At 45.2% G+C, this 13,317-nt stretch overlaps 2 protein-coding genes across 2 annotated transcripts in view; both read left to right on the top strand.

The window, feature by feature from the left end:
- Window positions 1-6,239, top strand: part of NWD2 (NACHT and WD repeat domain containing 2) — a 24,676-nt gene extending 18,437 nt beyond the window's left edge. The window contains exon 5 of the mRNA XM_029952190.1: window positions 2,307-6,239. Coding sequence (XP_029808050.1) covers window positions 2,307-6,239 — 3,933 coding nt within the window. The remainder of the gene's footprint in view (window positions 1-2,306) is intronic.
- C1H4orf19 (chromosome 1 C4orf19 homolog) overlaps window positions 1-13,317 on the top strand; it is a 110,876-nt gene that overhangs the window by 7,059 nt on the left and 90,500 nt on the right. The window lies entirely within an intron of this gene.

Raw genomic sequence — 13,317 nt, 5'->3', positions numbered from 1 at the left:
CACAGGGGCTAAAATCCAAGGAGAAAACACCCATGTACACCAATTCACGTTCGCTTGAGGGCTCTTTTCCTCTGGAAGAGGGAAGGGTGAGGTGGTTGAAGGAGCAAATGTTGTTGGACTTGACTCTATTAAATGTGCACAGGATACAACTGTGCATGCTTAGTCCAAGAGGTAAAGAACCGTGCTGCATGTGATGTGCCTGGAGAGATAAACAGCCACCACCACCACCCCCGGGGGCAGAGTGTGGTGACAGCTGAGTTGGCCACCTTGAGAAATGTTTTGTTTTTAATGTTTATTTATTTTTGAGAGAGAGGCACACACACAGAGCACAAGTGGGGGAGGGGCAGAGAGAGAGAGGGAGACATAGAATCCAAAGCAGGCTCCAGGCTCTGAGCTGTCTGCACAGGGCCTGATGTGGGGCTTGAACCCACCAACCATGAGACATGACCTGAGCCAAAGTCAGAAGCTTAACCAACTATGCCACCCAGGCGCCCCAAGAAATGGTTTTCTGAGCTCTCACCCTACTGGAGATTTTGTCTAACCACCAGTGTGTCTACTCACAGTCCAGGACCCTGGTCCCACAAAAAGCCTCACCTGTTTCTAGGTCCATGGCCCCCACTCCACTCGCCTCTCTACTGGGGAATGTCTGTTCTGCCAATGACAACCTGTGCTCTCTTTGTGACTTTGTGTCCCTTGTCAGGATGCAGACAGACACCTTGTGTTTATCTTCAGATTATCTCCTATGTGCCCAACATTTCCACGGACATGAGCTCACGATCAGAGGGTCACTCTCTACAGATATCATACTCAGCAACGCATCACTGGAAGGAGAGAGGACAATGCACGATCATCATAAGCAATCCAAGGAGGGACAAAATATTGTGTTTTGTGTTCTGTCTCTGATTTGCCACTGAAGCCATATCAGCTTCAAAAGTTGGTGCTAAACAATAATCTGCTTCTTTTCCTGAATAGCTCATTCTGAAACTGCCATCCATATTTTTTTCTAAACTTAATCATACCTTAACCTGAACTGTACCTTTTTTCCCCCTAAGTTTATTTATTTTGAGACAGAAAGAGAGTGCAAGTGGGGGATGAGCAGAGAGAGAGAGAGAGGGAGAGAGAGAAAATCCCAAGCAGACTCCACACTGTGACTGCAGGGCCTGCAGAGTGGGTTTGGCGCTCGAACTCATGAACTAGATCCTGACCCGAGCCGAAGTCGGACACTTAACAGACTGAGCCACCCAGGTGCCCTGAACTATATATCTTAAGGAACCAAGTTTCATAAACTTACTTCCTCATTTATAAAATATGTCCTTTTCCTAAGGAGTATCCTTGGTGAATTCCAAGGATTGCTAAAAGACATTATTTCCCTAAAAATAGACTTTGGAATGTGTTTTACCATTTGATCATGTCCCTTGTTGCCCTTGCCTTTCCAGATAGAAATTAGACTAAACTTAGCAGCCCCCTTATATATGTTACCTTCTTAACTCTACAATTTGAAGGAAAAAAATAAATAAATAACTCCAGCTTTGTTTCTTGGTAACCATTTAACTCTGAGCAAGTCATTTATCCAGTCTGTGCCTCAGTTTCCTCTGCTGTAAAATGATACTATAATCCATCTACCCTACAGAGAGATAATCTTAGGACTGATAACTTTATATATGGCAAACTGTGTTATAAAAATACAAAATTTAACAAAATTTTAGTAAGCATTATATAGATTTTTATGACAATGACAAAGAATCATAAAGATGACCCTTTATCTCTGAATCATATAAGATTATATTCAGTATTTTAGTATTATTTTTACTGCATTCTAATTAACTAGGAATTTGATCAGCCATATGTGATCTCAACTAATGAAAATATTTGATGCAACATGTGAATCACTATTTAATCTATGCATTGAATAAATACTTACTAAGCACCTACTGTGTGCCAACAACCATCCCAGGAAATAGGATTCAGTGAGGAAAAACCATACTAGATATGCCTATTTGCTGTTTATGAAATCCTCTGTAACTTTTTGAACACAAGCTAAGTGCTATCTTGTGACTGACTGATACTTTTATCACTATTTTATTACCTGCAGTAGAGTGATGCTGAGGGTCTCACCTAGAGACTTTACTGCATGAGCTTTGTGACAGCTCTTTGATCTTCTCACTTCCTGGTTCTACGCCACATTCTGCATGGTCAGGGTTACCAGCAGTCTGACCTCTGGAGAGAGGAAATGCTGTTGTACATGGTGCACATGTACACATATGTGAATATATATTACCATTCTAAACACTACCTTTATGTTTTAGGCTTATGGCTGGCTACATGAAGACACGGGACCAGAATCTGACCCAGTGGTTGTCGTGAGATTTCTAGGAACCACAGACATGAGTACTGACCTTAAGACTCTCCTTCTAAGTGTTTGTGAACAACTGGCAGCTAACTACCGGTGTCTGGTTCAAAGCTACCCTAAGAAAATCCATGACCTTCGTGACTTATTTATAAACCTTTTGAATGAGTCTTCATTGGAGAGACCTCTAGTGATAATATTCGATGCCCTGGAGCAGCTGTCAGAGAGTGACGAGGCCAGGAAACTTTGGTGGCTCCCAGCTCACCTTCCCCGCTTTGTTCGAATAGTCCTGTCCACACTGCCCAACAGACATGGAATCTTACAGAAACTGAGGTGCCTTATCCATGAAGAAGCTAACTATATCGAGCTGATCCCCAGGGACAGGAAGATGTGCAGCCAGGTCCTGAAACACCAGCTGCTGCGGGTCAAAAGGAAGGTCACGTCAGGCCAGCAGATTTATGTGAACAATGCATTCTCCAAGTGCACTCTGCCCATGTTTGTGAACCTGACCTTCAAGGAGGTGAGACACTGGAGATCTCATAAAGACGTCGATGAATCCTCCCTCTGCGTCACCGTTCATGAAAGTATAGAACAGCTATTCTGGTCCTTGGAAAAGAAGTGTGGTCAGAAACTGGTCTCCAGGGCTCTTGGTTATATCACCATGGCCAAAATGGGTTTGAGTGAAATGGAGCTGGAGGATGTGCTGGCCCTAGACAACAGTGTTATGAATGAGCTCAATGAGAACGCTAGGCCCAGCAATCCCCTGAGAGTACCGTATCTGTACATCGCAAGGCTTAAGGAGGGTCTTAGTGGATACTTAATAGAAAGACATGTGAAGAACGTCACACTCCTGGTCTGGGCCAACAGACACCTGCAGCTCATAGCCCAGAAGCTGTATCTGCAGGACGACAGTGACCTGCGTGAAATGCACACCATCCTGGCAGATTACTTCCTGGGAGTGTGGTCAGGGGGCAGGAGGAAAGCTTTCTGCCTCGAAGACCCCTACTTGAATGGCTGCCTTGACTTGGAGAGCAGAAGCCTGCTGGAGGAAGAAAAGCACTTCATGGAACAGGCCTCCTTTGACAGGCAGGCTCCAGACCAGCCCTGGGTTTTTCAGTGCAATCCCCTTGAGCCGGACATCTTTTTCGTCAATCATCGGAAAATGTCTGAGCTCTTGCACCACCTGACAAGGTGTGGAAAAACCGATGACCTGCTCTACGGAATCATCATGAACTTCAGCTGGCTTTATACCATGATCAAAATCGGCCAGTTTGACAAAGTGCTTTCAGACATTGAGCTGGCTTACAACTACTCGCAAGAGAAGGAGCTGAAGTTCCTGGCAAGCACTCTCCGTGGCATCAAAAACAAGGTCACTGCATTTCCGGGCTCCCTTTCAGCAGAGCTTCAGCAAAGACTGTTGCCTGTTGTGAGTTCCCTGCCCAAACTTAGACACCTGCTTTTAGAATGTGACAAAGATGGGCCCAAATATTGCTCCATTGTGCCATTACATTCATCCATGGATGTGACATATAGCCCAGAGCGTCTTCCCTTGTCATCTAGTCACCTGCATGTCACCGAGATTCTGCCCACCTGTAACCCCAGCACCGTCCTTGCAGCGTTAGAAAACGGTTCCATCAGCACATGGGATGTGGAAACTCGTCAACTCCTCAGGCAAATCACCACAGCCCAGTCTGTCATCCTGGGCATGAAACTCACCAGTGACGAGAAGTATCTTGTGGTGGCGACGACAAATAACACCTTGTTGGTTTATGACAATGTAAATTCTTGTCTTCTGTCTGAAGTGGAAATCAAAGGGACCAAGCATGGAAGTGGCTCCACCTACATCAATGGATTTACGCTGTCTGTCAACCACGCCCTTGCGTGGCTTGAAGCCAGCAAGGATGTCACTGTCATCGATCTGCTCTATGGATGGCCCCTTTACCAGTTCCACTGCTGGTACGAAGTGACCTGTGTCCAGTGCTCTCTGGATGGCATGTATGCTTTCTGTGGACAGTACCTGAACACCACTACCATATTTCATTTAGGGAGTGGAGAGAAGTTATGTACGGTGACATCTGAATTTTCGGGTGGATTTGTGAAGTTTCTTCTTATCTTGGACACGGCTCAAGAAATGGTAATGGTGGATAGTGAGGGAAGCCTTTCTGTTTGGAATACTGAGGACATTTCCAATCCCCAGCTGACTGATGACTTTGATTGCAGAAGAGAAGACAGCGAGGTGGTCAGCATTGAACTTTCAGAGGACCAAAATGCAATTCTGATCTGTAAAGCCCTCAGCATCGAGCTCTTAGATACTGGCATGTGGAAGGTGGCTGAAAAGTTCAGAGCTAAGCACAATGAACGCTTTATATCTGCTGTGCTGTCCAAAAATGGAGACTGCATCATCGCGACCATGGAAAATACCTCAGCTGTGTTTTTCTGGAGACGGGACACAGGACAATGTATGGCAAGCTTACAGGAAATCTCAGGGACCATCGTCAAGTTGGTGAAATCCAGTCACCACAACATGCTGCTATCTTTATCCACCAGTGGTGTTCTTTCTATCTGGGATATAGATATAATCACAGCTATGTCCAACATAGATAAGACTGGGAAACCCATCCAGAGTCTGGTGTTACCTGCTAGAGGGGAAATCATTTATTCCCTTGATGGCTCTGATTGTGTCCATAAGTGGAACTTCAGCAATGGGTTCCTTGAAGCAGTGTTTAAGCATGAAGGAATAGTCGAACATTGCGTTCTGACGTCCTCTGGTGATGTCATGGTGACCTCAGATGACAAAAGCAGCCAGTATGTCTGGCACACCAGCAGTGGCGAAAATCTCTTCCGAATTAATGGGCAGAGAATCTCTCAGCTGCTGATTACCCACAATGACCAGTTTGTGGTCTCTCTCTGTGAGGAAAACGCCTCCAGGGTTTGGAGGCTGGCCACAGGCCACAGGGTCTGCAACATTTTGACCACTTTGCAGAACGCCTTTATAACTTCGGCGAATACCTTCGTGGTGGGAATGACCAAAAGCAAAGTGCTGGCGGTCAGTCTCTGGACGGGAAGCATCACCAAGAAATTCTGCTGTGAAGACGGCACGACCATTGTAAATTTCAAATTGATCCCTGACTGTCCTGACATCATTGTGTTTATCACATCGGCCGAGACTGTGAATATCTGGAGTCTGACCGATGAGGTGATCTGTCGCCGCGTGCAGCTTCCCAACAACTTCTTGAAAAATCTGGAGGATTTCGAAATTTCTCCCAACGGGAAGCTAGGCATTATATCCAGGGGAGATGACAATATCAACGTGCTGGATTTACACAGCGGTAAATTACGGGTGGTTCACGCCTCTGGGGTCATCTGGCGGCAAAGGCTGTCTCGAGATGGTCGCTACCTGGTATACATTTGTTTCCGAAACGGGGAGGAAGAGGACGAAAACGGCGTGATATCCAGTTTGATTGTAATGAGACTGGCCGACGGCAAAATTATCGGTGCTTGTTCCCTTTACAAAACGCCAACTTTCCTTGCCCTCTCACAGAGGCACCTGAACATCATAGTGGGCTTCGATGATGGGAGTATAGGGATATACACGGTGGTCGACCGTGTGGACGCGGCACTGAAAATCAAGATCGCCACCTCCAACAGTAGGCAGATTTTCAACAATGCGACCCAGGCATCCCGGCCGAAGTGCAGCAGTTACGGTTTCAAAGTGTCCGTGGACTGCTTATGGAGAGAGTCCACTGAGGTCTTTGCGAGAGACAGTCCCATCACGGTGAGTGACTCCACGGAGTCCAACGAGGCGACACCCTCCAAGAAACACAATCCCTGCTGTGACCGCGGGTGCTCTGCCCTGGAATCCAGGGGCCACAGCTACACCCCTGACAACTGACGAAACACTCTTCCTGCTCAGCAGACATGAACGATGCACATACAAAAGAAAATAAAAAGTATCTTCTGTATCCCAAATGATAAACTACTCATTTCTTGAAAGACAAGACAGACAGATGTGGGAATTCGGTGTTAAGGTGCTCGTCAAAGGCACAGAAATGTGGAACTGATTTAGAATTGGGCTTTTTTTGTTTTGTTTTTGGTCAAAGTTAATCCAGGTATGGAGTCTTGACCGAGAATTTCTCAAAATGGTGTTTAAACGGCTAGTATCAACTGGAAGTTAGGGGAATATGTTTTAAATCAGCTGTGTGGGAAGAAGCAGCAGACCCAAACCACAGGTTCGGATGACAGAGGCTAGAACTGGGCTGGGGTTAGTTCTACAGAAACTGTTTGGAGCTGGGAATGTAATGATTGTGTGGCCATAAGAAAACAGAGCCTTAATCTCTCCTTACATTTTACAAGCCTGACAACTGTGTAAACCCAGTCTGCAGATGGAAGGTCAAAAGGTGCAAAATAACGTCACAAAAATGCCCCCAGTGTACTCCCAGTGTCCCAAGAAAAAGGCCATGAAATGTGAGGCTACAAACTACCAGGGACAAGCATGATCCTCGGGCTATGGAACATGCAGTCGGTCTTCGATAGGATAGAACTGGGACAGGTGCACGCAAGGGCTTCTCCATCGTGGAACATAACAATTTTTAAACTACTTCCTGGGCTGCAGAACACATTGAAGAAGGAGCCACAATCTTCTGGCGTCTTTTTCAAATGCCTATTTGTGCTGGGTGTAAAGAGGCATTGCAGAAAGGGCATTACAGATTGGGTCAAGACATCTGTTCATTTCCATCATTGTACCACCACAAGCCTGTGCTACTCGGTCGGTTATATGGAAGAAAACATGATTTCCTAAATCCCTGCGGTAAATCCTACCAGAAAGAAAGCTTTCTTGACATGCCGTCTATGAAATACTGATGACATTTGCCTTATTCTTACTTCTCCTCTTTCCTGTGTAAAACGCAGATAGATGACCAAATACTCGGGGACAAACTGAATATGCCTGTCTTTGTGCTAAAATATTCCATAAATCTTAAGGGTGTCCAGAAGTTCCTGATTGTCCCTGTTTGTAATCCCTTTCTTTCTTCCCCACACTGTGTGTATGCTTCTCCCTCTGTCAGCCTTTTTCTGCTCCAGGGCTCCTTGGGGCTCTTTTATAATCTCATCCATTCAAAGCAGAAGCTGTGAAATGGTATCACTTTTTAAACATGACTTCACTTATTTAAAAGAAATTAATCACATCCCCAAAGTGGGAAAGTGATTTTCTTCCTTCCATATCCCTCACGTGGCATGTCCTCGGACGTCTGTGCGCAGGGTGTGTGTCAGTAGCAGGGGGCTGATTTGGCTAGGAAGTGGCAGCAGTGACGTGTGTTGGGAGAGGAATGGCCAAGGAAGCAATGCGCTGTCAGCCCAGCTCTGCCATGAACGCACCGCCTATCCCTAGACCGATCTTTAGCGTCTCCGCTGTAATGTTTGTGGAAACGGCAAAATTAAGGTAGTGATAGCTTCTGCTCTAGTTCTTAAATAAGGGATATTGGAGAGCAATGTGAGGAAAAAAAGGCAGGGACATCTTGATTTTTTTTTTGCTGTGGGAGAAGCCAAGTGATCTAATCCACAGGGAATCCAAGCCCATTGCATTTCACTTTGGAAAGCAGTTTGACAAATAAGCACACAGAGATAGGATTCAGATATAAACACCCCACTCTGTGGTGAAAGACTTTTATTCAGTATGTTCCTCCTGGTTTAGCTACCAGCCAGAAAGGGGGTAGCCCAGAGAAGGGCTAGCCCACAGAGAAATCACCTGAAGTTCATTATATGAGTCAATGCTTTTGTTGTTTTTTTTTTTTTTTTTTAGTTCTTCTGAAGCAACACATTCCTATTCCTGTCATTATCAGTCGGACCTCTGTGCCACACATTTCTAACAATTAAATGCCTAGGTGGATTAAATGTAGTGTGTGAATATTCTATGTAACAGCCAATAGAGTTTAACAAGTGACTTGAATGATTTTTTTCCTATCTTGTTTGCAACAGATAGCTCATATTGAATGTTTTTATGTAAACTTTGTATTGTTGGGAAGAATTACCCAATCAGAGATTTATATTTTCATAAATGTCACATTTAGTTAAATTTTATTACAGAGTTGTTACACTAGAAAATTATTGCGGTCTTCAAACAATGTAGTCTTGTGTATGTACTGTTTGTATGAATAAAAGATAAACTACTTAGATGTGTGTGGTTTTTCTTCCCCAACGTTGGCAAGGGTAGAGATTTTCAGTAATAATTTTTTAACTTTTTATGTTTATTTTTGAGAGAGAGAGAGACAGAGCACGTGCGTGCATGTGTGCAAGCAGGGAAGGTGCAGAGAGAGAGGGAGACACAGAATCCCAGGGAGGCTCCAGGTTCTGAGCTGTCAGCACAGAGCTCAACTTGGGGCTCGAACTCATGAACCACGAGACCGTGACCTGAGCTGAAGTCAGAAGCTTAACCGACTGAGCCGCGCAGGAGTCCCCAGTAATAATTGTTTATGGTTACTGTACACCAAATGCTATCTTTTGGAGCTTTGTATGTACTAAGCCATCTCCATGACAGCCTTATGATGTAGGTTGAGTTAGTATTCTGAATTTACAGATGTAAAAAACCTAGAACAGAGGTCCAGGGGAATAGCTAAAGAGGATGTCAATACACCATCAATGATTACTTTTACAAAGCACATAAAGTATAGCATTGAGTATCCAGTAGGCACTTACTGATAATGACCTATAACATATTTTCCGACTTGCAGATGAGAGACCAGGGCAGGCTCTGAAGATCACCAAAAGTTTCTGAAAACTCCCAGGACTTTCGGGTAGCCCACAATCGTTGATGTACTCGTTCAGCAAAGAGTTATTGGTCATGGCATTTTGAGAAGGTTAGTAAAATAGCCTGTGCCCTCTAGGATTTCATAGTCTTACCAGGAAAACAAAAAAGTTCTGTGGGTAAGTGCAAGGACAGGGTGCTTCCGTCCGAGCCTGGGGCAGAGGTGGGAGGAAGGACAGCCAAGGAGTTGTCCCACTCATGGGCTGCCTCCAGGCGAGAGGGCGGGACCACAGGGAACCTTCCCAAATGTACCTTTTTCCACTTCTTGCCTCTTGGAGCTGAGAATCCCCTCTTGCACACACATAGACACACACTCACACACAAAAAAATTTTTTAACAAGTTAGCAATGAAGAGCTTAAATGATGATAACTAGGAAATAATCAGATGAAACTGAATCTAGTTTCATGAAGCAATCATTCTTGGAGAAACTTAAAATCAAGGCATTAGTGAAAAAATTGAAGAAACTATCTATTGGGTTTCATCTTCATGTAGCAGAGACACTTCTGTTTAGGATTTCCTCGCCTCCAGGGACACCTGGGTGGCTCAGTTGGTTAGGCGTCCCGCTCTTGATTTCTGCTCAGTTGGTGACCTCATGGTTCGTAAGATCAAGCCCCATGTCAGGCTCTGTGCTGAGCATGGAACCCACTTGGGATTCTCTCTCTCCCTCTCTCTCTGTCTCTCCCTAGCTCATGCTCAGTCACTCACTCTCTCTCAAAATAAATAAATAGACACTAAAAAAAAAGAATCACCCCCTCTCAAAAACTCTCCTTAATGCCACTGCCCATGGTGGGAATTCCTTCTCAGATTCCAACCTAAATCCTTTAGGTTGAAGGTTAAACCTGCTCTTTCAGTTTTGAGAAAACATACAGGAGTTGACCATCATTGTTTGCATAAAAGCATTTCATATACAGGGAGTTTGCCGCTCAACAAACTTAAGCATCTTCTTTCCCAGGGTCAAGGACACAAATACCATGTGTTCGTTTTGTCTGAGGCATTATGCTTCTGCCCTAGGATGATTTGAAAAGGAGGCCTGCACAACCCGTGCCCTCCAGAATCCTACAATCTAAAGGAAACACAACTAAATTAGATGTAAGATGGGCTGTGATAAATAAGTGGAAGGCAGGTGTTGAGAATACACCCCAGAAGAACTATGAACTTGAACTAGGATTCAAAACGGATGGCTGAGAGGAGGTGACAGCAAAGGCCTGAAGGACAAACAGGACTTAGCTGTCAGAATGTCAAAAAGACACTTCAGGGGAAGGAATCTGTATGAGCAAATAAAGGGAAATAGGAAGAGTCAACATATATCACGGGTAACTTCAGATGCTATGTTGGCTCTTTTTTTAATTTAGTTTTGAGACAGAGAGAGACGGAACATGAGCGGGGGAGGGGCAGAGAGAGAGAGGGAAACACAAAATCCGAAACAGGCTCCAGGCTCTGAGCTGTCAGCACAGAGCGCAATGCGGGGCTCAAACCCATGAACTGTTGGATCATGACCTGAGCCAAAGTCAGACACTTAACTGACTGAGCCAGCCAGGTGCCCCATATGTTGGCTTTTTAAACTTCACTCTGGAGGTGCCTGGCTGGCTCATTCAGCAGGTCATGCAACTCGTAATCTTGGGGTCATGAGTTCAAGCCCCATGTTGGGCATAGAGCTTATTTAAATAACTACATACATCCACGAAAATTCTATAGCTCATAAGGAATTGTGGAAAAGGTTCTGAGAAGAAGATAGGCCTGGATCAAATGGCATTTTAGAATGACTCAGGCAGTATGATGTCAGACGGATCAGAGATGGAAGAGACCAGAAGCCGGGGACAAGTAAAGAAACTATGGCAATAACCTGAGACAGAAAGCAGAATTATCTAGATCTTAGGACACCAGCTAAGAGGAGGCATGACTTCAGGGCCTCACTGACAGAGCTGTGTGATAGAAAACAGAGAACTCACATAATTCCAGCTCCAACTGAAACTCGGTGGACAGGAGAGTTACAGCTGTAAAATGAATAGATTCAGAAATGAAAATGAAGGAATTACTAAAATAAAGTTGGACCTAGAGCATTCAAAAGGAAAGACATCCATCCAGGCAACTGGGAAACTACTGTCCATCTAGTGGAGAAACTGGACCTAAAGGCAATGAATCCAACCATGATTCCTTTCTCAAAAGTCTAAAATGCCTAATATGGTGCTGTTTGGGGTTATAATGTAAGCCGATACCATAAACTTTTTTAAATTGTGTCTTTTTTTTTTAGACTCATACTGACAAATTTAGAACTATATTGACAAATCCACTCAAATCAGTTTTCCTATCTTTTTTTTTAAAGTTTTTTAATGTTTATTTTTGAGAGAGAGAGAGAGAGAGAGAGACAGACAGACAGAAAGACACACAAAGTGAGAGCAAGGGAGGGGCAGAGAGAGACAGAGACAGAATCCAAAGCAGGCTCCAGGCTCTGTGCTGAGCTCTGAGCTGTCAGCACAGAGCCCAGTGTGGACCATGAACCATGAGATCATGACCTGAGCCGAAGTTGGCCACTTAACCAACTGAGTCACCCAGATGCCCCTGGTTTTTCTATCTTTCATAACTCATCAGTTGGGAATGATTTCTATGCCAGTGAAAACACGAACACACCTAAAATATAACAGAATCATGGTAGTTCACTCCCACAAACATCAAGAAATCACTGGTTTTTCTCCTGTGTTTCTTCACAAGGATCCCCTCAGGCCCCCATTAGGCATTCACGTGATCGGCATGAAGCACAGATGACTCCTGTATAGGCACATTGGAGGGTTTCGACTCAGTGTATCAATATGACAAATTATGTAAAACTGAATTAAGATTACCTATAATACCACCACTTCTGGCTTTCTAGAATCCCAGCCTTTGACAGATGAAGGTAACTGAGCCTTCTGCTTGAGTGTACTCAGTGCAGTGGTTCTCAAACTGGAGTGTGTGTCATTTGTTAACAAGATTTGTTTTCAAAAAAAAAAAAAAAAGGTTACTTCACCCTCCCTATCCCCACCTATTTCAGAATCAGAATATCTGGGGTGGAGCCCCAAAATTTGCATTCTTACTAAACTCCTCCAGATGAACCTGATTCTGCTAGTCTGGGAGCCCATCACACTTTAAAACTGAAGATAAATACCAACGTCTTTTTGGTCAGAGTAACTTAACTGAGAAATGTACCAATATTCTGTGGACATTACTGAAGCATCCGCTGGACGTTGGACGCGAAGGTCCTCTATTGTGACAACGGGTTTTATCAGAAAATACTGTAGAACAGCATACAACTCCTCTCTAAATCTATCATTTTAAAGCACGCAGCTGCTATACAACTGGCAAGATTTTTGTAAAATGACTTTTCCCCCATAAATCCTGACCAATGTGTAGATGGGGCTGGAATCATTAAAGTGGACACATTAAAAAACTGAGGACAGCATGTCCGTCTTTTTTATCCGGGCTTCCCCTGGATGATCTGAAGAGGAGAGAAGGGGGTGAGCTAGGTGGCGCAGTTACTCAACGCATTTTCATGTCAAGGCCACCTGGACGTCGGAGCACAGGTGAAAAGAATTTGCAATACCTAAGTAGTATTTTAAGGAAAAGCCAGCAGCTCTCCATTCACCTTAAGTGCTCGCACTGCCACAAGTACGGGCGTGGAGCTCAGTAGGTGTGGACGCGGTGCTGCAGCCGCGGTTCCAAGAGCTCGGGCGGGAGTGGAGAAGAGGGCAGGCGGGTAGCGTGGCCTCGCTGAACTCCGCCTGTGGTGTCCAGGGTGCAGGCGAGTGTGTGCAGCTTCCCTGGGAGTTACAGCATGGTAGCGTCTACGCTGTCCCAGCCCCTCATCTCCTCTGCTGGTGCAGGCAGGCGACAGTGCACACAGCAGGTCTAAGCGGATGAGCCTAGAATTGAGAAGGAAATAAACAAAAACACGGGGGTGCGGGGCACAGGGCTGTTTGCCAGGGGGTGCACTTACGTGCGTGTCCGGATTTATAGGAGGCGATGGAAAAGTACACACCGAGACGCTTCCCAGCACCTGCAGGCGGTGCGCGCGCGTCCTCGTCGTCGCGAGCGCTGGGGTTTGCTGCCTCCGCGCGGGGAGGGAGGGCAGCCCGGCGCCGGGGGTCGGGCGCCGGGGACCCGCGCGGGTCAGGGCGCGCAGGTAAAGGGTTACGC

Source organism: Suricata suricatta, chromosome 1, assembly GCF_006229205.1.
Source record: "Suricata suricatta isolate VVHF042 chromosome 1, meerkat_22Aug2017_6uvM2_HiC, whole genome shotgun sequence".
In the NCBI taxonomy this organism is placed as follows: Eukaryota; Metazoa; Chordata; class Mammalia; order Carnivora; family Herpestidae; genus Suricata; species Suricata suricatta.
This window is presented reverse-complemented; position numbering and strand designations above follow the sequence as displayed.